Here is a 27,887-nt window from a genome sequence, read left to right as displayed (position 1 = left end):
ATGTGAACACAAAAAAAATTTAATAAATTATTATATTTAAGAATCCCCTTTATATATTGTTATAGATAATAAAAAAAATTCTATCTTATATTTTCACATTTAATTTTTTTCAATTTTACATTTAGAATCTATTTTTAAATTAATTATATATTCTGAAAATATATATCATTGATTTTAACTTAAATTTTTATAAAAAAAATCAAACACACATATATTATTTTTGCTAATACATAAAAAATTTATTAATTACTTTTCATTAGTTTACTATTTACATTATAATTATTTATTTATCTTTTAAAAATTAACAATTCTTTTACATATTTTTTATGAAACTACTTTTATAATTTTTTTACTTTATTTTTAATAAATATAAATTTATTTTGTATATTATCTTAGTAATATCATAAAATATAATATTATATATATATATATATTAAAAAAAGCGTATACACGTCCGCTTACGCTGGTAAATAAAAGTTTTACAACTTTTTCCCACACATTATTATTGATATAATATTTTTTTTCCTTGTGTCTCTTCGAAGTAGTAAAAAACTGCTAACAAAAATATTCTCTCGTCTTTCGTCTGCACACAATAGTTAAAACCCAGTCGATTTGTAGTATTAGTCGAGATCGGAAGTTACCACCCGCCATCAACGCCGCCCCGGCGAAGCTCTCCGCCGCCGCTCCATCATTCCGTTTCCGGCGTGTCCTTATCGGAGGAGGAGTGCGCACTGTCACTCGTCTCGGCCCCTTCCGCTCTACCACGTGGAAAGGTGAGAGGTGCTTTCTCTTGCTTGCATCATCGACGCATGGATTCGCTCATTTTATAGTGATTGGGTTTCCGAATAAGTATCGGGGAGTGAAAATTTGCAGTGTCGTGCGAATTTACGATCTTACTCGCAATTTTAACAACATTGCAAGCGACACTCCTCTGCATAATACCAAAAGGTTTTTTAACTGCCCACAGACAGTTGTTGCTTCTGATTTTGGATGGTGTATTTCATATTTGAAACTGTGCTTGTGATTTTAGATTCTGTTTATATTTTTTGGGTTTGTCCTTCTGATACAAATGCTGCTATTGATTTTTAGACTAGGCTTCTGATTTTGGTTTTCCACAATTGAAATTTTGTACTTTTGTTATCTCGATTTTCTTGTCTTGGTTATATTTTTTATATTCAGAAGAACTTGTTTTTATAAGCAAACGCATTGGAGTTATTCTAAAAGGGATTCTTATTTTGGAGTTATTCTATAAAACCGCGGATAACTTTTGTTTTATTTTAACTTTTGCTTTCTTATTGCCCATAGTTACTAATTGATGTGAGTTTGTTTGTGATGCATATTTAGGCAAAGTTCTTGATACATAGAGCTGTCGTGAAGATTGTAATTTTGTTGTTTCATTCGACCCCAATCAGCTTTGCCTGTTCCTGACCTCAACTTTTCAACCTCGCCAACAGTATCAACTACTATAATAGATTTCTGTTTACATTTAGTTTTTCCATGGAAGCTCAACGGATTATTTCCATATTTTGTCCAAAATCATCACTAACTCCATCAATTCCAATGGTGAAGCAACCGTTCTCTTTAAATTTCGCTCCTCTAGACTCTTTATCGTCATACCCTTTTCTCCGGTCTCAGACCTTTGGCTTCCCTACTGAAGCTTTACATGCTACCAGCTTTGTGCACAAAGAAGTCTATTCTAGTTCTTGGAGAATATTGGGTAGTAAGAGTAGTAGTACTGTAGAACTAGAGGAGGACCGTGGGGTGAGGGCTCGGGTCACAGTGAGAAGGAAAAAGCTAGCAGTTTTCGTGTCTGGCGGAGGATCCAACTTTAGATCAATTCACGAGGCCTCTAAAAGGGGGTCTCTTCATGGAGATGTTACTGTATTGGTCACAGATAAAAGTGGTAATTCTCTATCTTAATATCATTTTACTATCATTTTTGCCCTTTTTGTGTCATCGTTCAGCTTCGCTAAATTCCTTGTTTTCTTAGAAGCGTATCTATCTCCTTCAATCTTTGCTTATAATAATCACTGGATAATTGGATTAGGATTGCGTGGCTGCTAAACTTCCTTGTCTTGTATGGGATGTTAGTTTGGATTTGGACTATTTTTTGATATCCCTTTTATTTTGAGCCTTGGTCTACTAAAATTTGTTTCTTGTGTCATATATTACCAGAGTGTGGAGGTGCAGAGTATGCAAAAAATAATGGTATCCCAGTTATATTGTTCCCTAAAGCAAAGGATGAACCTAAACGATTATCTCCAAGTGACCTTGTTGATACACTAAGGTCTGATGCTTCTTTAATTGGTTTCCTGCAATTGTATTTAACTTTTAGACTTCAGGGTCTTTATTGTTTTAATGAATCTGATGTGAGGATTCTTTGCAAAGCTGAAACACAAATAAAGAAACCAGTATAACTCAAATATGGCAAAATCTGTGAAAGGAGACAAAGGATGACTTTCAATCTGCCTCATGGAGTGGTTACATTGTTAACATATAATACATTTTTAACCAGGAAATTTGAGGTAGATTTTGTTCTTTTAGCTGGATACCTCAAACTGATACCAGTGGAATTGATCCGAGCTTATGAAAGATCTATATTCAACATTCATCCATCACTTCTTCCAGCTTTTGGAGGCAAGGGCTACTATGGCATGAAGGTTCATAAAGCAGTAATTGCTTCTGGAGCAAGGTATACTTCTCATGAAATATCTCAAGCACTTAAGTGAAACATTATTGTACCTGGTTCTTAATACTATTTCTGTGCTTCATTTTTCTGTGGTGGTCAGGTTTTCAGGTCCTACCATTCATTTTGTTGACGAACACTATGACACAGGGCGTATCCTTGCACAGCGTGTGGTCCCTGTGCTTGCTAATGATACTGCAGAAGAGTTGGCTGCAAGGGTTCTCAAAGAGGTAATGGCAGACTATATCATGTTAGACATAATATTCATAATATTTAGTTTATGTTTTAATTCGCTAAAACGAGATTATGCACTTGTAGGGTCATCATTTAGTTGATATTGTCTCTTTGTTTGTATAAGTGTCTTCCCCTCACCTATCAAAGGAATGAGAAATATCAATGTTTAGGTTTATCTTCTTTATAGCTTTCATTACTAGATTTTGGACTAGTTTAGTTATTTGCCTCCTATCAGTCAAGATGGACTCAATTGATTACTGTTTACTTACTTATTTTTTAAATCTAGGAGCATCAATTATATGTTGAGGTGGTGGAGGCTTTATGTGAAGATCGTATCATTTGGAGGGAAGATGGTGTTCCTCTCATCCAAAGCAGAGAAAACCCCAATGAGTTTCACTGATTATCATTTATATTGTATATGATACTCTTTTACATTTCTTTGAGTGCTGTAAAAGGTTTTTGTATGCTTAATCTTTGAGGAGGCTGAGCATTTTGATCCTGCTCAACAATTTTCTGTTTGGATCTTTGCCGGCTGATATTGGCCAATGCTACACACTACAGAGAGTTCGTTTGGAACAGAACTATTTGACAGGGTCAATACCAAATGGTTTTCTGCACTCACTTGCCTGAGTTAGATCTTTTAGAATTGCAGAACAATTACCTCAGTGGTTGGCTTCCACAAGAGACAAACACTGCACCCTCTAAACTTGGACAGTTGAATCTATCAAACAATCGCCTAAGTGGGTCTCTACCAACCTCTATTGGAAACTTTCCCAACTTGCAAATTCTACTGCTTCACGGAAATAGACTCTCAGGAGAAATCCCTCCAGATATAGGGAGATTAAAAAATATCCTCAAGTTGGATTTAAGTGTCAACAACTTCTCAGGCACCATTCCTCCAGAGATAGGTAACTGTTTGTTGCTCACCTATTTAGATTTGAGCCAAAACCAACTATCAGGCCCTATCCCAGTTCAGCTTTCTCAGATTCACATAATGAACTATCTCAATGTCTCATGGAACCACCTAAACCAAAATCTTCCCAAGGAACTTGGGGCCATGAAGGGCTTGACTTCAGCAGATTTTTCTCACAATGACTTCTCTGGTTCAATACCTGAGGAGGGGCAATTTTCAGTGTTTAACTCTACATCCTTTATTGGGAATCCTCGACTCTGTGGATATGAGGCCAATCCATGTAAACATTCTTTATATAAATTAAGATACAGGAAAAAATTAATGAAGAATTTTACATCGTTTAAATACTATTTTAGTGTGTAATTATTTATGGGATGGACTCGCTTTAACCAATTCAATAAAGTTTTATAGATAAAGTATACTTAAATCTGAGATGATATTATTTAGTAAAACATGTTTAATAAATATCTTTTTGAAAAACTTCTATTCAAAAAGCAATTAAGATAGAAAAAAGTAAATAAATAGGCAAACTCAATACTTTTTTGTTTCACATGTTCGTGTATTTATTCGGATAAGTATTTTTCTATTAAAATTATATGAAATACATATTTGTTTTAGTAATCCTCTCCATCTTTTATATGCAGTTGATATAAAAGTCTTACAATTAGTATATAAATAAATAAAACCGAAGCTTTTTATCTCTAATTATTATTAAATGAACTTTTAAATTGAATATTGTTATATAAGTAAGATCATTGGAGGATAAATTATAATTATCATGCTTTGACTAATTGATTTATGTTGTAATCATTTATATTGTAAAACAATTAATATATTTAGTGATATTTTTAGTTTATATATATCGGCTAAGACTAAATTAAAAATACATTTTGAAGAATATAAAATATTTCATGACATTATGAAAACACTTTTTAGTGTCCGCATAAGTTATTTGCCCAGTGATATATATTTACATATTTTTATAAAGGTTTAAATAGTATTTTGGTTCAGTTTGTTCAATTTTATCTTTTTCTTTTTTTTGCATTTAATTTGATCTCTATTTTGCAAATTTGTGTTCAATTTGGTCATTTTTCTTTACACTGTTTAAACTGATAACACTGGAGATGTTGTATAAGGTGACATTATTTGTCTTACTTTGATAGTTTATGGATACATGAATGACACAATAACATCAACAATGTCATTACTCATAAATCTTTCAGTTACAAAATAAATATGCTATATTAATCTAATTTTCTAGTTAAGACAACTCCAAAATTGTCTACCAACATTATTTGAAGTTCTTGTCATTCTTAACATTGTCATCTCTCCATAAGTATAAATGGGGTTAATCTCATTCTCCTTGAACTACCACCATGTGAAGAACGACACATTTGTTGTCCCCCCAACTATTATAGCCTGACGATGAAGATTGGTAACTAGCCATACCTAACAAAATTTAACCAACAAACACAATCACTTCAAATATTGTTTCATCTTTTATCTTCAATTTGATTTCAAAATACAATAAAGGTTCCAACAATTACATTCATTAACGGGTCACGGTGTCAACCTGTATAATATTCCGTTATCAATTTACAAGAAAATGACCAAATTAAACATAATTTTGCAAAATATAAACAAAATTGAATGCGAAAAAAAATAGACCAAATTAAATTAAACAAAAAAACAGGAGGAAAATAATATTTAACCTATTATAAATAACGTGAAAGAAATAACATGGGATAATACAATCATTTACTCTTTTTATGTCTTATTATCCAACCTTAAAAATAAGAATGGAAGAATAACCAGAAAGAATAACATTAAGTTTTATTTGTTTTTTTTTTTCAAATATAAGGCCATATTGAATCAGATGCAAAGAAAATAAAAATATTAAATTATTGCTACAATTTTAATAATAAAAAATGTTAGTAAACTTTGTTTTAAATTTCTTAATAAGATTCAACTTGACTGAGTGTTATTAAATAGTTAATAATTATTTGATCAAAATATTTAAATATTTCACTCATTGCATTTGCCCCGAAAATTTCCTATTTTTTCTACATGAAATCATTTACGAATAATTAAATTAATTTTGTAATAATTAAAAATTATGTGCACTGTCAATGTCAACTTTGCACCTTAATACTTTTATGGACTAAGTGAAATGAATTCTAGAACACTATCATTAATTTGATCAATTGTTATAATAGTTTTAGATTACAAAATATACATCATTCTTGTATTTGTGCATAAAATTAATACATATATGGTTTTCATACTTTGTTATTAAAAGGTTTTGTAGAATATGAATAGAAAGTGACTATACTTTTTACCATTCTGTGTATGCAAAGTATATATTTTGGAAATTCATTCAACTTTTGCACTTACATATTTAAACAAGTGAAATTGAGATATATGCTTTCAAAAATGACAATTATATGATCTTCAAATATTGTTATTATAAAAATTTGTATACAATAGAAAGTAGTTATGATATTTTACCATTTTGAATAATAAAAGATCTATTTTGAAAATTCATTCAACTTGGTTGCACTTATATATATCTAAACAAACACATTATTTTGTGATAGTTAATATAGTTAACAATAATACCAAATATATGGTGCATTAGTTATTACATGAATAATCTCAAAACTACTTCCTCTTAAATTAATTAGTTGATTTTTGTGTGAAATCTTCTTAGAAAAAGTCTCTATCTAAAAATGGAATAAATATTATGATATTATGATTTAGCTTTACAATATACTTCATCACTATGATATATCTTTTAATATTAGTGTGTGTGTGTGTGATATTTTAGGAAATAAACTCAAAACGAAAAATTATTGTAAATTTACAAAATTAGTATTTACTATAAAGGTCAACATTTTTATTTGTAAGATATACATTTATTCTTATATAATTAAATGATGCAACAAATAATCTAAATTATACTATAATTAATTTTTTAAAATTATTAATTTTCCTTGATATTTATATCAATGTTTTTTACAATAATATAATGATGTTTTTATTTATTGATATATTATTTTAAATAACATTAAATTTATTTAGATCTAAGAAAAATAACAAACAAAAAAGAGTACATAACTTTTAAAGAATAAAATATTAAGAAAATATAGGAATAAGCAAAAAATATATTGATTTTTAATGATTAGAAAATAATTGTTTAGATTGATTTTATTAAAATTATTAAACAATAAATGATAATGGTGACTATTAGTTCAATTGATTTATATTATAATAATAACTACCGAAAGCACGTTGAAAACACATGCATTATCTGATTTCTTTTGTGATAATAAATAGTAATAAAATATTATTATTGAATATTAATAATTTTTATAAATATAAATAGTTTTTATTTATTTTTCAAGTAATTTTATATATAAAAAATTAAACTTAAAATATTATAAAATTAAAAATTTAAAGGGATAAAATTAATAAATAATTATTTTAATTTAAAAAATTTATTTTAAATGAAAAAATAAAAAATAAACATTGATAGCAAAAAAGTCTATAGATAATAATAATATATTGTGAATTGGTTTTTTATTTAGTAATATTTTGACCTAAAACTAAATTAAAAATATTTATAAAGGAATATAAATCTTATTTTATGAGACTTATAACAATTTAATAATTCTTAAAAATATTGTTGTAATTTTTTTGGTGATACATTCTTATTAGAATAAAAATTTATTCTTTAGAATATTTCATGATTTTATATATAAAAGTAAAAAGAGAATTATTAATTTAAAATAAACAGTGTAGGCTTATTTACCTCAACCGTTACCTTCAATCAATAAGCCATGCTATTGACACATGGAATAATATGATTGGCTGAATACCATGAAGTCAAATTAAAATAAAAAGCGTAAATAAATAATAAAAATATTACAAATTTTTCCCTCACATTATTATTAATATATCCTTTTCTTTTCTCCGTGTGTCTCTCTCTTAGAGGAAAAAAAAGGGCTAACAAAAAGACTCTCTCGTCTTTCATCTGCACACCATCGTCGTTTAATCCCAATCGCTTTGTCGTTTTACTCTCTAAATCGGAAGTTACCACCCGCCGCCGACGCCGCCCCCGGCGAATCCCTCCGCCGCCGCTCCATCAATCGAATCTCGCTCTGTCGCGATTCCTCCAACACCAACCGATTCCCTTGTTCTTTTTCTTTTGTTTCTTTTCCTTTGATATTCGAAGCCGGCGATTCCGTTTCCGGCGTGTCCTTATCGGAGGAGGAGTGCGCACGATTATTAACCTGCGCAGTGTCGCTCGTCGCGGTTCCTTCCGCTCGAACCAAATTGCCGGAACTCCCTTCCGCTCTACCAGGTGGAAAGGTGAGAGTCGCTTGCTCTTGCTTGCATCATCGACGAATGGATTCGGTCATTGTATAGTGATTGGGTTTCGGAATAAGGGTTCCGATTTCGGATTTAGGTAGTTTTTTGTTTATGAGGTTGCGTTCTCCAAGCCTTAAGGGTTTTAGCGACGAGCTTCGTGGAGTTTGCTTCTCGATCCGTAGCTTTCCCCCTTTCGATTCGGTTATGCCGTTTCTTTTTGGAGATTAACTTGTTTTTGATTCTGTGATGATCATTTTGTGCATTGAACGGTGTTGAAATTCGATTCTGGCAAAATACGAGTCTTAACGGTATTCAGTTTTGACCGTTACACTAGACACTCATTTTGAAGCAGTGCTTTCACTCCTTGATCAATGTGGTTCGTCCGCGAACTTATAATAATGCATATAGGACTGTTTTTAACCTAGAATTTGAAGTTTGAATCGAATTTACCTCACCTGGGTCAAGTTCCACTTGAATTCAACCCGAAACGAGGTTTTCTTTTTCATTTCAATTTGCCCATCACTTGATTGCTAGAAAATCTGTGGAACTATTGACATGTGAATTTTAACTCGCTAGTTAACGAGTGTTCTGTGAAGGAATTGCAACTCTATGGAGTCACCCCTGGATGAACACCTGAACCTAACTTGACTACTTAAGAGCTAAAGCATGCTTGGTGTTTCTATCAGCATGTATTTGTAAAAGTCTTTTAGAAGATGTAAACTGGTCCTACTATTTTCCTCTACGTCCTTTTTTTTATCATGTTGGATTGTTGTAATACGGGCTTTCTATTTTGTTATTATTTCAACTTGCATTCTTCCGTAGTATATTTATATTATGCCTTCGCAGACCATCATTAGGTTCCTTCTGACCATAAATCGTTTTCTCTGTTGTGCAGGTTTTGTGGAGTCAGAAGATAACTGAAGGAGCACGTGTTATTCTTTTTTTTTATTATGATTAATCACACTTACAGTGAGGAGACTGAAGTACAGATAATTGTAGGTTAGTCATATGTTATAGGATGGCTTTCTTCAGGAACTTTACAAATGATACAGTCTCACATGGTGTCTTGGAAGATAAAACCCAAGGACAGAATGCAAATAGAACTCATAGATCAGTAGGTAATGAGTGTACCGATGCAACTTCTAGTGAGAAAGAATTTGATATGAACATGGAGGCACAGTATGAGAGTGAGGGCGAACCTAATGGTTCCGGGAGACTGCAAACTGAGGCAACAACTGATGACGGAGATGCTGTGAAAGACTCAAATTTGCAGACTGCTGGTAGTAAAACAGCTACAATGGGAAGGTGGGGTTCAACATTTTGGAAGGACTGTGGGCAAATGGGCCCTCAAAATGGTTCTGAATCTGGGCAGGAATCAAAAAGTGGATCAGATTATAGAAATGCTGATGGGTCTGAAGATAATTCATTGGATGGAAGAGCAGAAAGATTAGACTCAGATGATGATGATGGACAAAAGGAGGCAGGAAAAGGGCCAAGAGGTCTCTCAGATGTTCCTGCTGAAGAGATGTTGTCAGATGAGTATTATGAGCAGGATGGGGAAGAGCAAAGTGATTCACTGCACTATGGTGGTATCAAAAAGCCCTCTGAATCAAATTCATGGCCACAACGGATGTCAACCACTGCAAATAGAACTTTGCATAGGAATTCAAGGTTTTCAGATGATGCTGAAGATGATGACGATGATGATGGAGATAATGATAACGATGGTGATGATGCTGATTATGAAGAGGAGGATGAAGCAGATGGTGTGTTAAACATTCTCTTCAGTGTGGAATACTATTTTAAATTAGCCAATTTATGGCTCTTGTTATCTAGTTCTAATCAGTGATGAACTTCTGTGATTTTTTTAATGTTAACATCTTGCAGAAGATGACCCTGATGATGCAGACTTTGAGCCTGCCACAACTGGTCATGCTGGAAATAAGGTAATTTATGTGTGGTTGTTGTTGCAATTTATGTAGTAAGGGGTTGCATAAGTCTATTAGAAGCTAAATTTTTCTTTACTGTTAGTTTTGAAGTTAATGTGTCTGGTGGATGTTTCTGAATATCAAATGCTTTAACTGTTACACAGGATAAAGATTGGGAAGGTGAAGGCTCGGATGAAGATGATGACAGTGATGAAAATATAGCTGTCTCAGATGATGATGAATCTTTCTATGCAAAAAGGCCTAAAGGAAGGCAACGAGGTAAGATTGGACAAAACATAAAATCTACCAGAGATCGCAAAGCGTATGCTGCATCTGGTCGGCAAAGAAGACTTAAATCATCTTTTGAGGACAATGAGTCAACAACAGAGGACTCTGACAATAACAGTGATGAGGATTTCAAAAGCTCAAAAAAGCGGGGTGTTCATGCTCGTAAAAATAATGGTCGTTCTTCTTCAGCTACTGGTCTTTCCATGCGCAACAGTGAGGTTCGGACATCTAGTAGGACTGTTAGAAAGGTATCATATGTGGAAAGTGAAGAAAGTGAAGAAGTCGATGAAGGGAAAAAGAAAAAGACCCAAAAGGTACAATCTTTACTATACACATCTGAGCATGGTTTCTATCTCCTTCTCTTGGGGTGTCTGTAGTTTGGTGTAAATGCCTTGGGGTTTATTTATGTACTAAAATTCCGTTAATGTTGATTGTTACATATGTAAGACTCAGATAATCTTGTCACTTCGTATACTGTAAATTTCAAGGGCTGTTTTACTTGCATAGCAAATGACTACTGATTAGACACATTTTTTCTGATTTGAGTAAATAATTTTGGCTGCGTATTCTGAGGACGTTGTGGGTTTATTTAACAAGGATATGTTTTACATATATCTGACGACAAAACAAGATTTATTAGAAAGAAGACATGGAAATTACAGCTCCTTTAAACAACCATTTAGTAGATGTAGATCTAAGTAATCTATAGAGGAGCCAAAAGCACAATCCTAAATGAAATTAAGCTGCAAAGTAGTGAAACACCACTAAAGTTGCAAGTGTACATCAGTACATGAATGGGTTGCATAACCTGTACAGTCCCGCAGAATTTTCTCCTACTTTTAACCTTTCTCATTTTGAACCTGACTAAATAGAACTGTTCCAAATTAGGAAAGATCAACAACAACAAAACCTTATTCACTAGGCAAGTTTGGCTACAGATGGATACATAAACAACTACAAAAAAGTTATCCCAATAATTTTCGTATCTGTTACAAATATCTTCTGTCCACTTGCTCAGCCCTTGTCAGATGTTTGTTTTATCATTTTGGAGGGCTGGTGGCATTGCATTGTTCAGATTCATATGTTTTGAAGGAAGTTGAAGGTCTGATTGAATGCTGTTGAAATCAGAAAATAATGTATTTCTATTCATCAGTTTCAGTGTGATATGGAATGGAGTTAGGAAATGGAATTACATGTGTGATGAACTGGTGATTATGAATTTATCTCTTATTTTCCGTTTCTTTTAGTTTTCATTATTTTGGAATGAAATATCGTGCATAAGAGGTAGGATTATTTTATAAGGTGTTTTACTAAGGAAAATTGGTGCAAATCCAATGCTTGTTTTAAGTTGGCATTCAAAAAAAATTGTGAATTTTTAAGGATATAAGTAAGGAAGTGATATTTCTAAGTGGGGAATTGGAGAATGTATACTGGCTTGAAATATTGTGCATAAGAGGTAGGATTATTAAATTTATAGGGTGTTTTACTAAGGAGAATTGGTGCAAACCCTAAGCTTGTTTTAATTTGGCATTCAGAAAAATTGATGATTTTTTAAGGATATAGGTAAGGAAGTGAAACTTTTAAGTGGGGAATCAGAGAAGAATACTGGCTTGAAGAAAGCTTGTGAATTTGGATATTTTGTCTAAATAGAGTGGTATACAACCACTTACTTGGTGGAAGATCATTGGTGTTTGTTAGTAATTTGTGTCAGCTGTTTTATTCCTTACATTTGGTGTGGTGGTTGTGGAGAGACCTGAGGTATGAGGTTTTCCGATTGCTTGACAGGGTTTATTCCCAAGCGCAAAGATGGTAATTTCAGTAGCATTTGTTTTGACATTTGAGATTTCTCCAACCTCTCTTCTTCAAGGATAATAGTTTTGTTTGAGTATAGAATAGAGATATGCTGGATCTGTGTGATTTAATCTAGAAATGAGGATTTTTATTTATATGGGAAAGGCTTGTTTGGTGGGATTTTATTTAGTTTTGTTATTATGATACCTCCTATTGACTTAGCATGTGCTTATATTGTTTTTACTGATGTGATTCTTTGTGTTCTTCAGGAAGAAATTGATGAGGAAGATACTGATTCCATTGAAAAGGTGCTTTGGCATCAACCAAAGGGCACAGCTGAAGATGCCGAAAGGAATAACCGATCAACAGAGCCTGTTTTAATGAGTCACTTGTTTGATTCGGAAATTGATTGGAATGAGATGGAATTTTTGATAAAATGGAAAGGGCAATCACATTTGCACTGTCAATGGAAATCTTTTGCGGAGCTGCAAAACGTATGATATTTATTGTTATCGTTTATTATGAATTATATGAGTTATGCTGTCATTACTGTCTTTCTCTCTGTCTCTGTTTTTATCACAACAATCCTGCTTCCTATCATTTGATTATTTTAGTCTTCCATGTATTTTTGAGTTTTTTTTTTTTTTTTAATTTCTTTCTGGCTGAAATGTAATACATCCTGTCTATACGAGAGATTGCAGCTCAGTGGTTTTAAGAAGGTTTTGAATTATACAAAGAAAATAATGGAAGACATGAGGTACAGGAGGTCAATTTCAAGAGAGGAGGTAAATATTTTAGTTCAGCTAGTAAATTTAAATTCTCTGATTCATTTAATAGGGCTGCAGGCTATAAATACTGCAGAACTGGAAATTTGTTTTGAGTAAATGGTTTATCTGTTAACGAACATGAATATTATTTGTGTTTTTCAATAATTTCTTGTTCGTCTGGTCCTTTATGCAGATTGAGGTCAATGATGTTAGTAAGGAGATGGATTTAGATATTATAAAACAGAACAGTCAGGTTGGCTTTCATTCATTGTAATATTTTCATTACTCTGTTCTTGATTGTGTGTTGTATTGTTAATTGGATTGTTATTGCATTTTAGGTGGAAAGGATAATTGCAGATAGAATCAGTAAAGATAATTCTGGCGATGTTATTCCAGAATACTTGGTCAAGTGGCATGGACTATCTTATGCTGAAGCAACTTGGTACATTTCTCTTTAGCAATGGTGTACCTTATTTTTTATGAATTGTTTTGCTTCATGTTAGAAGCAGGGTGGATTGATCTATATGAATTGTTTTACACTGTTTTAAACTTTTAGATCTTATATAACAAGCATGACTTTGTTTTCACTGTTAATAGACATCTATTGTTTTATTGATACTATGTAAATTGTCACTCTTATTGTACTCTAGGGAAAAGGACACTGATATTGCTTTTGCCCAAAATGCTATTGACGAGTATAAGGTAAGTCTCCTTTTCACTCTATTCCCGTTATCATATCAGTTTTGAAAAATTCATTATTTGGGTTTAGTAATTCTTGTGGAAGTTATCATCCAACTATCCGTCTTGTATTTGGGCTTGTGCAAATTAAGATGGCATGGCTAAAGAGAGATTTTTTGTTGAACGTGAGTATACCTGTAATTTAGGTATGATACAAAATGGATACGAGGATGTGATTGATTTACAAAAATGGGATAGTATGTGGTACAGTAAACATCCGTTTAAGTCCGCACTCATTTAAGTTCGCATCACGTCTAATTCCATATTTTGAAAGGAAAAATTCTTGGATCAATAGATTTTATTTTCGGGAAAAAATTATGTAAAGTCATTTGACTTTGTATTCTATTACATTTTGTCATATATATAGAGTATAAGAATAAAATAAAATAACAAGTTTCTCCTGTAGTATATCTGTTATATCTATTATATATCTTATATTTCTCATATTTTCACAATCCCTAAAAATCCTCCACACTCATAATATTCTATACTGTAATTATATGACCCCTAATATTCTATATTGTAATATGACTCTTAAAATTCCATAAGTCCGTATCCTAATTAAGTCTGCATCAAACTCTCAAGATCAAAATGTGGACTTAAGCGAATGTTTACGATAAGGATACAACAAGTGAAGAATTAGATGCTCTTGGTGTTTTTTTATGCCTTGGATATCGGATTTGACTGTTTTTTTTTATGGTCTAGTCATTTGCCATTACTGAGCCAAGTTAAACTATTTTAGCATGGCATTGTCCAAAATAAGGAGCTTCATAAATACAGGGCACATTAACTGTACAACTAGAAAACATTTGTATGTGCTGGCTTTGCTTAAGTGTCCATGCTTCTTTATATTGAACACTTAATGGCACATCATATTGAAATGAATAGATAATTTTCTTAAAACATAGGATAATGTAGCAAAATTTAGTTGGATTCGGATCACTATAGATGTTCCCTTTGTTTCATTTGATCGAAACTTTCCGTTTTCCTTCTTTGACCTCTGTTGTTGGATTTTCCTTTCAATGTTCCTGTCGAATGTTGAAATGAATAGATAATTTGCTTAAAACGTAGGACACTGTAGCAAAATTTAGTTGGATTCGGATCACTATAGATGTTCCCTTTGTTTCATTTGATCGAAACTTTCCGTTATTCCTTCTTTGACCTCTGATGTTTAATTTTCCTTTCAATGTTCCCGTTGAATGTGCATTTTTTCTCCTGTATTTCTGCTTTCAGTTGGATTAAACTTGTGGTTTTGTGCATGCTTGAGTTTTAGACTTGCAGTAGCCTTCCGAGTTTCACATCTGAACCCACTAGAAACAGGACTAGGCTTTATTGTTGCATCTGTGTTTATTATAAGTGCTGGGCAATGCATGCACGTGGATATTATTTATATACATTGTTATATGATAATTTGGATACTATCTTTTTATCTTACTAAAACCTTTTTGTTCTGGCATAAACAGGCTCGTGAGGCTGCTATGGCAGTGCAAGGAAAGATGGTGGATTCTCAGCGTAAGAAAAGTAAAGGTTGGTAGACTCAATGAAATCCAGAAGATTTCCACAAATTCTGTGTATGCACTTGACATGGTTGCTGGTGTGGTAGATTTATGTTATTGTCATTTATCCACCATTATTTTCTATGTTCTAGGCATTTGTAATTTAAATTGCAAATCAAAAGACCTACTATATTTTGAACAATTTTACCAATTTGTGATGTATATAATTTGTTCGGTGTTCCAGAAGTGAATGACAGTTTTGGTAATATGATTTAGTAGAATGTCCTCTCTGTTCTTCTCTATTAAACATGGGAATGGGCTGGGACATGGTTGTGGGGAAAGTCATTACTTTTTTGCTTTTTCTTCTACTTAGTATATTATTAGCATACTTTTAAATATGCAAAACCTCACTTTTTTCTTGGTTACGTTAAGATAAACTGTATAGTCAGGAAAATCTTCGAGATGTACGTCTTTTTTTTTAACTGTTTTATGTGTCACTATTTATTTTACATATATTCTTAATATGTAATTTTAACATTATATTATATTTGCTTAGAGAATTTAACTATTTTTTTTTTGGCATTTATTTTCTGTTTCTGGGAAGAACTTATATGGTGTCTGTAGTTTTAACAATAATCAGAAGATCTTTTTGCACTTTATCACTACATAAGCTTAAATTATAGAAAGTTGGTTAAAGGGGGTTATTTGATTGTTTACACTTTTTTGTATTTCCTCACTTCTGAAGCCTATTTCCTTTTATTAGTTCTTTGGTTATTTTAATGGCATACATAGAATGTTTTTGTTCTTTATGTCATTTACAGAATAGCATATGCTATATTATCTACGCAAATTCTGATTTTAATATTTGGTTCTGATGCTTAGCAAGTTTGCGGAAGCTTGAGGAACAACCTGAGTGGTTGAAGGGTGGTAAGCTCCGTGATTATCAACTTGAGGGTCTGAATTTTCTTGTTAACAGGTATGCATGCTTGTATTTGTTTGTCACATTTTGTTTTAAATTTTTGATGTTCTAAATCCGTCTCTTGCATTTTGCAGTTGGAGAAATGATACAAATGTCATTTTAGCTGATGAAATGGGCCTTGGAAAAACTGTTCAGTCAGTCTCGATGCTTGGTTTTCTACAGGTGTAATATCAGTTGTCAATTTGATTACAATTGCCTTTGCAATTTAATAATACACGCTTTTTTATTCCTTACACAGAATGCCCAGCAAATCTATGGTCCTTTTCTTGTAGTTGTTCCGCTCTCCACTTTATCAAATTGGGCCAAAGAATTCAGGAAGTGGCTTCCTGATATGAATATTATCATATATGTTGGTACTCGAGCTAGTCGAGAGGTGAGTCAGATTGGTTCATGTGCAAATGAAGCTATAAAATCTGTTAATATGTACGAGTACATTTTCAGTGGATTGGCTTACTAGATTGCAGATATGTATGCTGAGTGATATAAATGCCGGATGTAGTCCGTAATTAGTTACTGCATTAATGCTTAAAATGTTGACTCAGCTTATATGCACTCTTCTCTATGATTTTTTTGTGCTGATGGTAACATGGTTCTTTTCCATTTTTCAAGAACATGTATTGTACCATACAATTAGGTGAATAAAATGAATTAGTAAAGCACGTAGAGGGGTAGTTTAGCCTGGGTTTGTGCTGTGGAAAGCTCTAACTGAATTTTATTTGTTCTATGTTATTTGCTTGTTTTGCTGTGATGATTTTATAATGGTAGAGGGTTTGGTTAATACTTCTTTGGAACATCGTTGTTCTTTCTGGTAGTGGAGTGACCTAACCTATAATTGGGATAGCGGGATGGCTTCTGTTCTAATCCTAGTCACCATTAATATTAATAACTGAGTACTTGAACAGATATAAAGTTATAGTCAAGTAAACAAAGTGTTCATGGCCTTGATTCTGCTAGTTAGAATATAGAAGTGTAAAATAAGAGAGTTCATATTGCTGGAGCCAGTGATGAAGGAGAATAGGGAAAACTAAGGGGGCAAAAGATCAAAGAAAGGGGATCATAAAATATATAAATAGGCTATAAATATAAAGGTTGAGACTTCATTTTCAAAATAAAGGAAAAATGAAGAAAGGCTGATAATAAGAAAAGAAGAAAAAGTGATTTTGGCTGGTTGCTGGAAAATGAAGATCACTGGTGAAGAAAGGAAGAAGGTGGAATTGTTGGTTGGGCAGTTGGGGAATAGGAGAAGTTGTGTTTGTGTTCTGTGGGGAGAGAACCTGTTTCACAATCTAATTAAAGCCAAAATATAAGAAACTATGCAATCCAAAATTACCCTCACTAAGTGAAATAGCAAGGCCGTTTTTGGGGTTTCCACTGAATTGCAGATTGTGAACCCTAAACCACTCCAGAAGTGCGATCATACCACTCCACTTGGATGGGAGAGCGACTGTGATGGCCATGATTTCAAAGTGACTCAATAATGTCACTTCCGTGCTATATTGTCTCCATGATGACTATTGACAACCTAGGTTTTGAATATGGACATTAATTCATGGTTGCCCTTGCCCTTTTTCTTCATCTTTGTTATTGTGATCGTTATGAGTTGCTGTCAACTGGGATGATGACTATATTTGTTTTTCATTATTGTAACTGTTTTTAATGTTGAATCACCTTTGCTCTTGATGGATATAGAAGTTTTTGTCATGCTCCTTCTCAATTTTTTGGTATATGTTCATGGTTAACTTTCTTCAGGAAATGCTATTTTTTCAATTTTGTTAGGCACATTTTATTATTTTGTCTTGTATATATTGAAATTACAACTTGTTTGGTTGAAGGATATCCCTAAGAAATAGCGATTTTATGTTTAATCATGAACAATTAATGGTTGTTATTTTGCTAAAGCTTTCAAGCGTTTTGAATTACTTTTTTCAATGCTTAATTATGTATTAACATATGCATCCATTTTTTAGCACCTTTTTAACTTTGATGCTCAATTATTCCGATTTTTCTTTGAAAACAGAGTACAACCTCGATTTTGATTTATGAATTTTGTCTAGTCTTGCATGATTCAATTTTTTTCATCCCAGCATTTAATTACTTTTTTTTTTTGCTTCACTATGGATGTTTACATGTCTTTGTTTTGCTCGGTTATTTCTTGTGAAGCTGAGTACATAGTGTATGTGGTTTTGATAGTTTTCTTTAAATTCAAATTAACTGTTTTAAAAAGCCTAGACACGAATAGTTCTGTATGGTAAGCTACCTGCAAACGGTGTAACACTCATTAATGTTGATAACTTCAAGCTTTTAGTTTTATTTATTTTACATATGATTTTTTCCTGTTTTACATTTTTGTGACAGGTTTGTCAACAGTATGAATTTTATAATGAAAAAAGACCAGGGAAGCCCATAAAATTCAATGCACTTTTGACGACATATGAAGTAGTTTTGAAGGATAAGGCCGTTCTGTCCAAAATCAAATGGAGTTACCTGATGGTGGATGAGGCTCATAGGCTAAAAAATAGTGAGGCACAGTTGTATACAACACTTTCAGTATGTAACATTTCTCTTAATCTATTTTTGTGCAATTATTTATGATAAGTGTTTTAATTTTTATGGTTTGTTTTTGTGCTAACCTCTTAGGAATTTAGCACCAAGAACAAGTTGTTTATCACTGGTACTCCTCTACAGAACAGTGTGGAAGAACTATGGTATCATTCACATTTTCCTTTCATATTTGACTTGTGAAAAAGGAAATTTGTATCTTTTCTGGATATGTTGGATTTCTTAATATTATTGCATGTACAAGTGGTAATAAATTTTACCGTAGAAGATTCCTCCTATCTATTGGTGAAGGTTCCCAGGAAATTCTTGTAAAGATATACTTAGCTGCTCGATGCATGATGTAGTGAATGATATGTATTTCATTGATGTTAACCATTTAAAGTACATTTTACAACATTATGTTCCCCCAGTCTTGATGGTGCGCTTCTTGTCTTGTTTTTTTGGCTGTCATTAACGTATGATTTGTATGTATATGCATTCTTACAAATACATTTTTTTTGGGAAACATCCCTGATTGATTGTTTCTTTTCACATAGAATTTCTGGATGTCTGCATCACATGTCCAATAAATTATTTCTATTTAGGTTATGTGTATATTGTCTGTTATTTTATTTGCTTTATTTTTCCTGGTTTGTTTGACAAGTCCCCTACCCCATCCTTACCCCCTGTTTTGTAGGGCCTTGCTTCATTTCCTTGATCCTGATAAGTTCAGGAGCAAAGATGAATTTGTTCAAAACTATAAGAATCTGAGTTCTTTTAATGAAAATGAGGTATAAGTTTTTATTGATACCCTCTCCTTTTTTCTCTAATAATTGATTTTTTTTTTCTGAACTGTAAGTTGAAGTGCATAAATTATTCTTTGTTAGCTTGCAAATCTTCACACAGAATTGAGACCTCACATACTTCGAAGAGTTATCAAAGATGTGGAGAAATCATTACCTCCCAAAATTGAGCGTATCCTTCGGGTTGAAATGTCTCCTCTTCAGAAACAGTAAGTGCAATTTTAGTTTCTGAAGTATTTTTCTTTTGAAAAAATGCTGTGCTTGCAAGTTCACTTTCTTAATTCCTGTTAATGTATTCCATCATGTAGGTATTATAAGTGGATTTTGGAACGTAATTTTCACAATTTGAACAAAGGAGTTCGTGGGAATCAGGTTAAATTTCTATCCTGTGTTCCTAACAATCATTTTTGATAAATACATGGATTGCAAGCTTTCTTCATCACGATTATTTAAATAGAAATGCCAATACTTGGCTATGATACTTGGTTTCTTCCCACCCCACAAACTAAACTTCTTGTTTGTCAAGAGTAGGAAGAAGCCAGAGATAGTGTGGTTTGTTGTTGGTATTTAAGATTTAATTATTTTTTATTTAGGGGAAAAAATACATTATGAGGTAAATTTATGTGCATATCATGAAAAGCAGAGTTGCATTTCTTTTTCGATTCGGTGTGACATTAAATTAGAGGGAAGGTATTAATTGGAAATGTTGTGTCTGTTGAATATCGCCTGGACTTACAATTTTGAGAAGCTTGATTTCATAATGTATATTTCTACATCCTTTTGAGTTTTCTTTCAAAATATGATCACTAATCATTTTGTGCTAATTTTTCAGGTTTCTCTTCTAAATATTGTGGTGGAATTAAAGAAGTGCTGCAACCATCCCTTCTTGTTTGAAAGTGCTGATCATGGCTATGGTGGAGACTCGGGGAGTAGTGATAACAGTAAACTAGAGAGAATTGTTTTTAGCAGCGGCAAGCTTGTCATACTTGATAAGCTGCTTGTTAGATTGCATGAAACCAAGCATCGGGTTTTGATTTTCTCTCAGGTTTGTGCTTGAAAATTAAAATTGATATTCTAAATTTGCTTCTTAGTATTTCTTAGCATAATTGGAAGCTTTTAATCACACTTTTTTCTTGAGTAGTGTTTTTTCTTGTTTTGACTCATCCTTGTACATGTTTCTATTTAGGGCCTATAGCTTTTAAAAATAAAGTTTACCTTTTGGTTTAAATATTATTCTCTTAAACGTAATGTGTTCTTTAGTTGTTTTAAATATTATTCACTTAAATTTATGAATTTTAGTAGACTAGATAATGTAGACTCAGTTTTTGGTCTCTTGGTGTTATTGGGCATACTCATTTAGCTGGTATTGTTAGCATGGTCATATTTCAATTTTCAACAACCCAAATCCCCCAACTAATTGACAAGAACTAATAATAGATTTTATGGTTCTTCCCGGTCACCAGATACGCATTAAATATGATCAGGCTTGGATGAGCATGTGTTAGGTACTTTCTTTTTATTTAATGAAGTATGGATTTTTTGAGATGAAGATTGAAAAGTAGTGTGGAAAAAAACATTTTAAAACAGCCAAGTAATTTTTTACAATAATTAAAGAAAACATGAACAACATTTTGATCAGTATTTCCCTTTTAGACCTCAATTCCCTTTAAGAATCTATGAACTGAAACAAAAAATTCGTTTAATCGATTAGGATAAAATTACTGCTCATGAAAATACTGATTGATCTTTACTGGTTTCTGGTTAACAAAGATGATTGCTGATCTCTTTAAAGTCTTAAATTAGGACTGTGCTTCTTGCACAAAGTTCATAAACAGGTGGATGTTAAGATCATAAATAGCTTATTGTTGTTGCTTGTGTAAGCATCCTAGTCTGCTTTTATTTTTGTTTAAATGTAATATGCTGTAAGGATTAGTTTATGATATACTAACTTAGGTGTATTGCAGATGGTTAGGATGTTGGATATACTGGGAGAATATATGTCACTTCGAGGATTTCAATTTCAGAGGCTCGATGGCAGTACAAAAGCTGAGCTGCGACAGCAGGCAATGGATCATTTCAATGCACCTGGTAGTGATGATTTTTGCTTCCTTCTTTCAACACGGGCAGGAGGTTTGGGTATCAACCTTGCCACAGCCGACACTGTTATAATATTTGATTCTGATTGGAATCCTCAAAATGATCTGCAGGTATTATGCTGATTTAATTTTACCATTAATCAACAAAATATTTGGTACTTATTGTTACTTCTATGTTTTTAGGCAATGAGTAGAGCTCACAGAATTGGGCAACAAGAAGTTGTTAACATATATAGATTTGTGACAAGTAAAAGTGTTGAGGAAGATATTCTGGAACGTGCTAAGAAAAAAATGGTATGTTAGAAGTCACTGGATATCCAGTGGCTGTTTTTGTTTCATTCCTTTCTCTCTCTAACTTTGGTCCAATATTTTGTATGTATGTTATATGTGTGTATGTGTGTATATATATATATATATATATTATATAATATTCCTAATAGACCTTCAATTTCTTAATGACTTGGCTTGAGGTCAATAATTTTTTGTCCTTTTTCATGTGAGTGTGTTCCATAGGTTCTGGACCACTTGGTGATTCAAAAATTGAATGCAGAGGGTAGACTGGAGAAGAAAGAAGCCAAAAAAGGAGGCAGTTATTTTGACAAAGTAAGGACATTTCTAAGAGTGTATACTCATTAGTTTACTTTCATCATACTGTATCATGTCTTTGTAGATACTAAAACTCCAATCTAATGAGGTGATGTCTTCTGTTTTGTATTTTTGTGGACTGCATCAAATCGATTTAGGTTCTGCATACTTGACTTTTTTAACTTAATTGCACAATTACTAACTAATAATTTGCTTCTGAAATGACAGAATGAGCTGTCTGCAATCTTACGATTTGGAGCCGAGGAGCTTTTTAAGGAAGAAAGAAATGATGAAGAAAGCAAGAAAAGACTCTTAAGTATGGATATAGATGAAATTCTTGAAAGAGCAGAGAAGGTTGAAGAGAAGGAAGCTGATGGGGAACAGGGAAATGAGTTATTAAGTGCCTTTAAGGTAAGATTGTGCAGATTACCATGAATTTGGTTGTTTACGTTTTTAATCTGCTTTTTTGGTAATGTTATTTTTATTTTGGGTTGGGTAAGATATAGTTTTGGATATGATGAGGAAATGCTAATAATTCTCTTTACCTTTTAAACTGTAGGTTGCCAATTTTTGCAATGATGAAGATGATGGGAGTTTTTGGAGCCGATGGATAAAGCCTGATTCTGTATTCCAAGCAGAGGTTTGAACCTGTACTTTATAGATATATTCTTAAATAATTTTCTCTAATGCTGTTGAGTTTCTAAGAATTATGTGTATGTAATATCGTTTTAATTGATGCTTTACCTGGCTTATCTTGGTTCTTTCAGGAAGCTCTTGCTCCTCGTTCTGCTAGAAATATTAAAAGCTATGCAGAAGTTGATCCATCAGAAAGAACTAATAAAAGAAAAAAGAAGGAACCTGAACCACCTGAACGAGTTCAGAAACGTCGGAAACCAGAGTATTCTGCTCCTGCAGTACCAATGATTGAAGGAGCATGTGTTCAAGTGAGAAGTTGGTCATATGGAAATTTATCAAAAAGAGACGCACTTCGTTTTTCTCGTTCGGTAAGATTCCTTTACTTTCTATACTGGAAACTTTCTAAGGATTTCCTAGATCAGTATATTGTTAGTCTTCATCCCAATCATTCTCATGGTATTTCTCACTTCCATTCCTGAAAAGTTTAGCTAACTAGGTGATATAGGATCTGTATTTTAACTTTTAGAGGTTTGTATTGTAAAAATTGTGAATCTAAGCTAGGACCATAAAGTTGTAGTTGGGCAGAAATAAAACAAAGTAGTTAAACATTCATATTGTACTTAGTTTATTGTATAGGGTAAATTTTTCGTTTATACATGGACGAATGAAGCCGTGAAATTGAGGTGACACCAAATTACTAACTGATTTTAAAGTTTCTTTTTTATCATTTACAATTTAATATCAAATTATAATTTGTTTCCACATGACTAAAGCAATTAATATTTTTGCATTCTTCAACAACTGTATAAAGCCTAATATGGGCATTTGTGTGCACATTATGGTTTCGGGCTTAAGCTTCACTATGAACTAAAGCTGGCTCAAAATGGATATCTTGTGGTCTGGAAAGTGTTTGCGTTATGAAATTTTTCTTTTTTTGTTTTAACAATGACATACTTTTATGGTTTTTTATTTTCTATTGAAGTAGGGAGTGATCTACTCCTTACCAGCATCTAAGATCTCTTCCTTGCTCCTTTTGTTGGATAAAGTTAATTGTTGTACTTCACGTGGGGTCGTAATAGTAAATGGGTGTGTAAAAGCTGCATTTTCGTCTCTTTTGAGTTCATGTATTACCTATTCTTTTTATTTTTGTTCTTTGGACTTTTCTAGTATTATGCCTTGTCAGTTTGTGTTTGGTGTTTGTGCAATGTGTCTTATGTATGCTTCATTTTGTTATTCTATTTGGTAGTAATTAATTTTCTTTACCAGGTTATGAAATATGGCAATGAGAGCCAGGTTGACTTAATTGCTGCCGAGGTGGGTGGTGCGGTTGGTGCAGCTCCAACTGGAGCACAGGTTGAACTTTTCAATGCTCTTATTGATGGCTGTACAGAGGCAGTGGAACTTGGTAATTTAGATGTGAAGGTTGGTATAACATTAAGTTCCCTAGAATAAGGGTTGAAATGGTTATTAGTATTTTTTTTTCCCCTTAGAATCCTTAGAAGCTTTTCACATGTAATATTGCATCCAGGGGCCTCTGCTGGACTTTTTTGGTGTCCCTGTGAAGGCAAATGATCTACTTACCCGTGTCCAGCAACTTCAACTTCTGGCAAAGCGTATTGATCGATATGAAGATCCTATTGCTCAATTTCGTGTTCTGTCATATCTCAAACCATCAAACTGGTCTAAAGGTTGTGGATGGAATCAAAGTAGGTTTATCCTCTTGTATAGTTTTTGTTATATATTCCTTTTACTTAATTTCTGCTTTTCTAATTGTATTTTACTTTTTTACAGTTGATGATGCTAGATTGCTTCTTGGCATATATTTCCATGGTTTTGGTAATTGGGAAAAGATAAGATTAGATGAAAGACTTGGCCTCACGAAAAAAATTGCACCGGTAGAACTTCAACACCATGAAACTTTCTTACCACGGGCTCCAAATTTAAAAGACCGTGCTAATGCCCTTTTGGAGCAAGTATGCAATTACTTAAATTTTAATTTTATTATGCCCTCTTGTTTCTTCTGTATTTACAATTTACATATCTACTAATGAATCTTTAATCCCTTCCTTTTCCTCTGTTTTTTTTAGTGGTTTTACATGCTACCTATTCTTCTACAATTTGTTAATTACCCTTCATGAGTTTGTTTGTTATTGAATGTTACACACTTATATCCCCAATTACCAAGGTTTTTACTAGCAAGAAGAGAAGAAGAGTTGGACAAGTTACCGTAGTAGTTGGGTGGTCATAATGTGAGCTGAGGGTAACATACATGCTTATAGTCTGTAGCAGAACAAGATATTGAGTTGACAGAATTATGGGAGAAGGTAGTTTTGTTAAGTGAATGAACAAGGGTGTAATCTCAGACTGATGTAAATTGTAGATTTATGAATTGTTGGCTTTATTTGTTTCATTTTTTAAAATCCCTCTGGGACTTTGCATTCCACACCAATATTGTCCTTCACTGCTCTGATTTTTGTTTTAGACTTACATTCACGGTGTCCATATTTCGGGGGCATGCTCCGTGATGTATGTTGGCATCTTTTTTAACAATAATTTTTGTGTATTCCAGTGGTTTAAGATTATTTGAATTTTGAAGTAATGCCCTGATCCTTTTCATGTTCATGTTAAAATCCCCCCTACAGCAATTTAAGATCTACTTCGTGCTAAACTTTTTTTAACTCTGGGACCCTTCATTTGTTGAATCTATTTTCACTATTTGTCACTTACCATGGTGTATTGATTTTTGTTGTGTAGGAACTTGCGGTTCTTGGTGTGAAAAATACCAATAGCAAAGTCGGACGGAAGCCTTCAAAGAAAGAGAGAGATAATGTCATCTCATTGGTACGTGGGCAGGAGAAAAAGAAAAAATCAGGTTCTGTTAATGTCCAAATGAGAAAGGATAGATTTCAGAAACCCCAGAAGGTTGAATCTATAGTAAAGGAAGAGGGTGAAATGTCTGACAACGAGGAAGTATATGAACAGTTTAAGGAGGTGAAATGGATGGAATGGTGTCAAGATGTAATGGTTGAAGAAATGAAGACATTGAAACGTCTTCACAGGTTGCAGCAAACTAGTGCCAATCTTCCCAAGGAGAAGGTATGTCTTTTGGCTTTTTTCCTTGTAGTTTGTCTTTTTATTTTCATGGTTGCATTGTTTATATTCCTCCCTGCTCAGGTGCTTTCAAAAATACGCAACTATTTGCAACTTCTTGGGCGAAGGATAGATCAAATTGTGTTGGAACATGAAGAGGAGCCCTATAAGCAAGATAGTAAGTTTTCATTCTTTTGTTTTTGTTGTTTGGTCTCATTTTCTTAAAAGGATATGTCAACATTTATTTTGGTTAATCATTTTTAGGATACTCTAGCCTCTAGTTATATTGATTTATTTTGTTTGCTTATTTACAGGAATGACAGTGCGACTGTGGAAATACGTCTCCACTTTTTCCCATCTTTCAGGGGAACGGCTTCATCAAATATATTCCAAACTTAGACAGGAGCAAGATGAGGCAGGTGTTGGCCCCTCTCACGGCAATGGATCAGTATCTGCTTCATTTACCAGAAATGGGAACCTATTCCGTCGCCATATGGAGAGGCAAAGAGGATTAAAAAATATGAGTACCTATCAAACGCCAGAACCAGTTGATAATAGTGGAAAATCTGAGGCATGGAAGCGAAGAAGAAGAGCTGAAAGTGATAATCAATTCCAGGGTCAGCCGCCAGCTCAAAGGAGCGGAAGTAATGGAGTCCGGATAACTGATCCTAACTCACTCGGGATCCTTGGTGCTGGGCCGTCGGACAAACGGTTTGGTAATGAGAAACCTTACAGGACACAACCTGGTGGGTTTCCTTCAAGACAAGGCTTCTCTTCAGGTATAAAGTAACCAGGTTGGTGGAATTTGAGTGGCTGATTATAAGTGTTGGTGGATGGATTTCCCTCTGCTCTGCATTTATACAGCTTCAGCTATTGTACATTCTGTGGAATTTTTTTCTTCCACCCATGGGAATAAGATCTTGCGGATCCCTTTTTGGTGTCTTTTGGCGGATATGAGAAATAGCCCTACACTGGGATTCACATCCTTGAACAAAATGGCTGAAGCCGAAAAGATCTATAATGCAAGATGAAAAGCTAGTCTTGCCAATTGTTTCTTTTTCCCTTTTGATTTCAACCCCTTTCTTTGGAGATGACCAAGAAAAGTGACAAGCCTAAAATCTTGAAAAGCGAAGAGTTTTACCCACTTGCTATAGACATACTTAGGAAACTGTACATTGTCAATTCTGCAATTTTATTGGATTTTACTGCTCACTCCATAAAGTATGTTAGCTGATGTAGACAAATGTATTTGATTTTTTGTGGTAATTATAGCTATAATTTCCAAGATTTTGTAGCTCCTTCAACTCAGTTTCATTAGTGAATAGTGAAGTGAATGCAAAGCGATTTCTCGCTTTCTTGCCCAAAGTTTCTCTTTCATTTGGTTTAAGTTTTATGCGTTTCCAGTAATTCATAAAATGTATATACTTTCTATTTTAATTAGGCGTTTCAACTAATGCATTTTCCATTTGGATTTTTAATTGTTCCTTACCTTTATATTTTAAGGTTAAATATTTGATTCTAGTGATTCATGTATGACTTATGTTCTGCCTTTGATGCGTGGGTTATTGTCTTGCAAGTTTGGGGTGTTGTGCTGTAGTTAGTCGGATTTTTTCTTCTTAAAGTTTGAAGTTATTTTCGTAAATTATGATTTTGTATTTGTAAGTAAACCTAATCTACCAAAATAATTATATTTTTAATAAGTTAAGGTTATTGTAAAAAAATTATTATTATTTGTTACTTCTTTCCTAATCTTGCTTCTATATGAATGCTATTTTCCCGGATTTAAATATATTTCTCCATTTTCAACTCTTTTGTTTGGAAATACAATCGAAAGCTTTATCTGGGTATCAGTAACTTTAACTGAGTTTAGTTTAATCTGGTTCAATTTTAAGATTCAATCAGTTAAATTAGATTGAATTGAACCTAACCTGAAATTATTCGATTTTAA

General features: G+C 33.1%; 2 protein-coding genes across 3 annotated transcripts; both read left to right on the top strand.

The window, feature by feature from the left end:
* The first annotated feature begins 530 nt into the window (after nucleotides 1-530).
* On the top strand, nucleotides 531-3,537 carry LOC114195382 (phosphoribosylglycinamide formyltransferase, chloroplastic-like). The gene is made up of 6 exons (XM_028085826.1): nucleotides 531-773; nucleotides 1,345-1,903; nucleotides 2,176-2,287; nucleotides 2,516-2,692; nucleotides 2,790-2,916; nucleotides 3,207-3,537. The coding sequence occupies exons 2-6, from the start codon at nucleotides 1,498-1,500 to the stop codon at nucleotides 3,318-3,320; spliced, it is 936 nt and encodes a 311-aa protein (XP_027941627.1). The 5' UTR covers nucleotides 531-773; nucleotides 1,345-1,497; the 3' UTR covers nucleotides 3,321-3,537.
* A 4,276-nt stretch (nucleotides 3,538-7,813) lies between these two features.
* LOC114194593 (protein CHROMATIN REMODELING 5) lies at nucleotides 7,814-27,304 on the top strand. 2 transcript variants are annotated; one of them, XM_028084927.1, is made up of 31 exons: nucleotides 7,814-8,204; nucleotides 9,100-9,970; nucleotides 10,092-10,150; nucleotides 10,297-10,734; nucleotides 12,481-12,705; nucleotides 12,913-12,996; nucleotides 13,172-13,231; nucleotides 13,317-13,420; nucleotides 13,629-13,680; nucleotides 15,180-15,243; nucleotides 16,095-16,188; nucleotides 16,266-16,353; nucleotides 16,430-16,564; nucleotides 18,547-18,738; nucleotides 18,829-18,896; nucleotides 19,427-19,520; nucleotides 19,617-19,741; nucleotides 19,841-19,904; nucleotides 20,365-20,577; nucleotides 21,497-21,739; nucleotides 21,812-21,922; nucleotides 22,142-22,231; nucleotides 22,442-22,624; nucleotides 22,773-22,853; nucleotides 22,981-23,217; nucleotides 24,116-24,271; nucleotides 24,378-24,537; nucleotides 24,641-24,822; nucleotides 25,604-25,945; nucleotides 26,024-26,117; nucleotides 26,254-27,304. In XM_028084927.1, the coding sequence occupies exons 2-31, from the start codon at nucleotides 9,223-9,225 to the stop codon at nucleotides 26,727-26,729; spliced, it is 5,262 nt and encodes a 1,753-aa protein (XP_027940728.1). In that variant the 5' UTR covers nucleotides 7,814-8,204; nucleotides 9,100-9,222; the 3' UTR covers nucleotides 26,730-27,304. The 2 variants fall into 2 exon arrangements, with proteins under 2 accessions (XP_027940728.1, XP_027940727.1); XM_028084926.1 differs by having other exon boundaries at nucleotides 7,815-8,204; nucleotides 24,378-24,555.
* Nucleotides 27,305-27,887: the final 583 nt, after the last annotated feature.

This window comes from Vigna unguiculata, chromosome 8, assembly GCF_004118075.2.
Source record: "Vigna unguiculata cultivar IT97K-499-35 chromosome 8, ASM411807v1, whole genome shotgun sequence".
Lineage (NCBI taxonomy): Eukaryota > Viridiplantae > Streptophyta > Magnoliopsida > Fabales > Fabaceae > Vigna > Vigna unguiculata.
This window is presented reverse-complemented; position numbering and strand designations above follow the sequence as displayed.

Bases quoted from the DNA above. Each gene is read 5' to 3' on its own strand.
- LOC114194593 (XM_028084926.1), top strand. From the start codon at position 9,223: ATGGCTTTCTTCAGGAACTTTACAAATGATACAGTCTCACATGGTGTC. The intron at 13,421-13,628 runs GTACATTTCTCT...ATTGTACTCTAG, and splicing joins TCTTATGCTGAAGCAACTTG to GGAAAAGGACACTGATATTG. The intron at 16,565-18,546 runs GTGAGTCAGATT...TTTTTGTGACAG, and splicing joins GTACTCGAGCTAGTCGAGAG to GTTTGTCAACAGTATGAATT.
- LOC114195382 (XM_028085826.1), top strand. From the start codon at position 1,498: ATGGAAGCTCAACGGATTATTTCCATATTTTGTCCAAAATCATCACTA. The intron at 2,288-2,515 runs GTCTGATGCTTC...ATTTTTAACCAG, and splicing joins GACCTTGTTGATACACTAAG to GAAATTTGAGGTAGATTTTG. The intron at 2,917-3,206 runs GTAATGGCAGAC...TTTTAAATCTAG, and splicing joins CTGCAAGGGTTCTCAAAGAG to GAGCATCAATTATATGTTGA.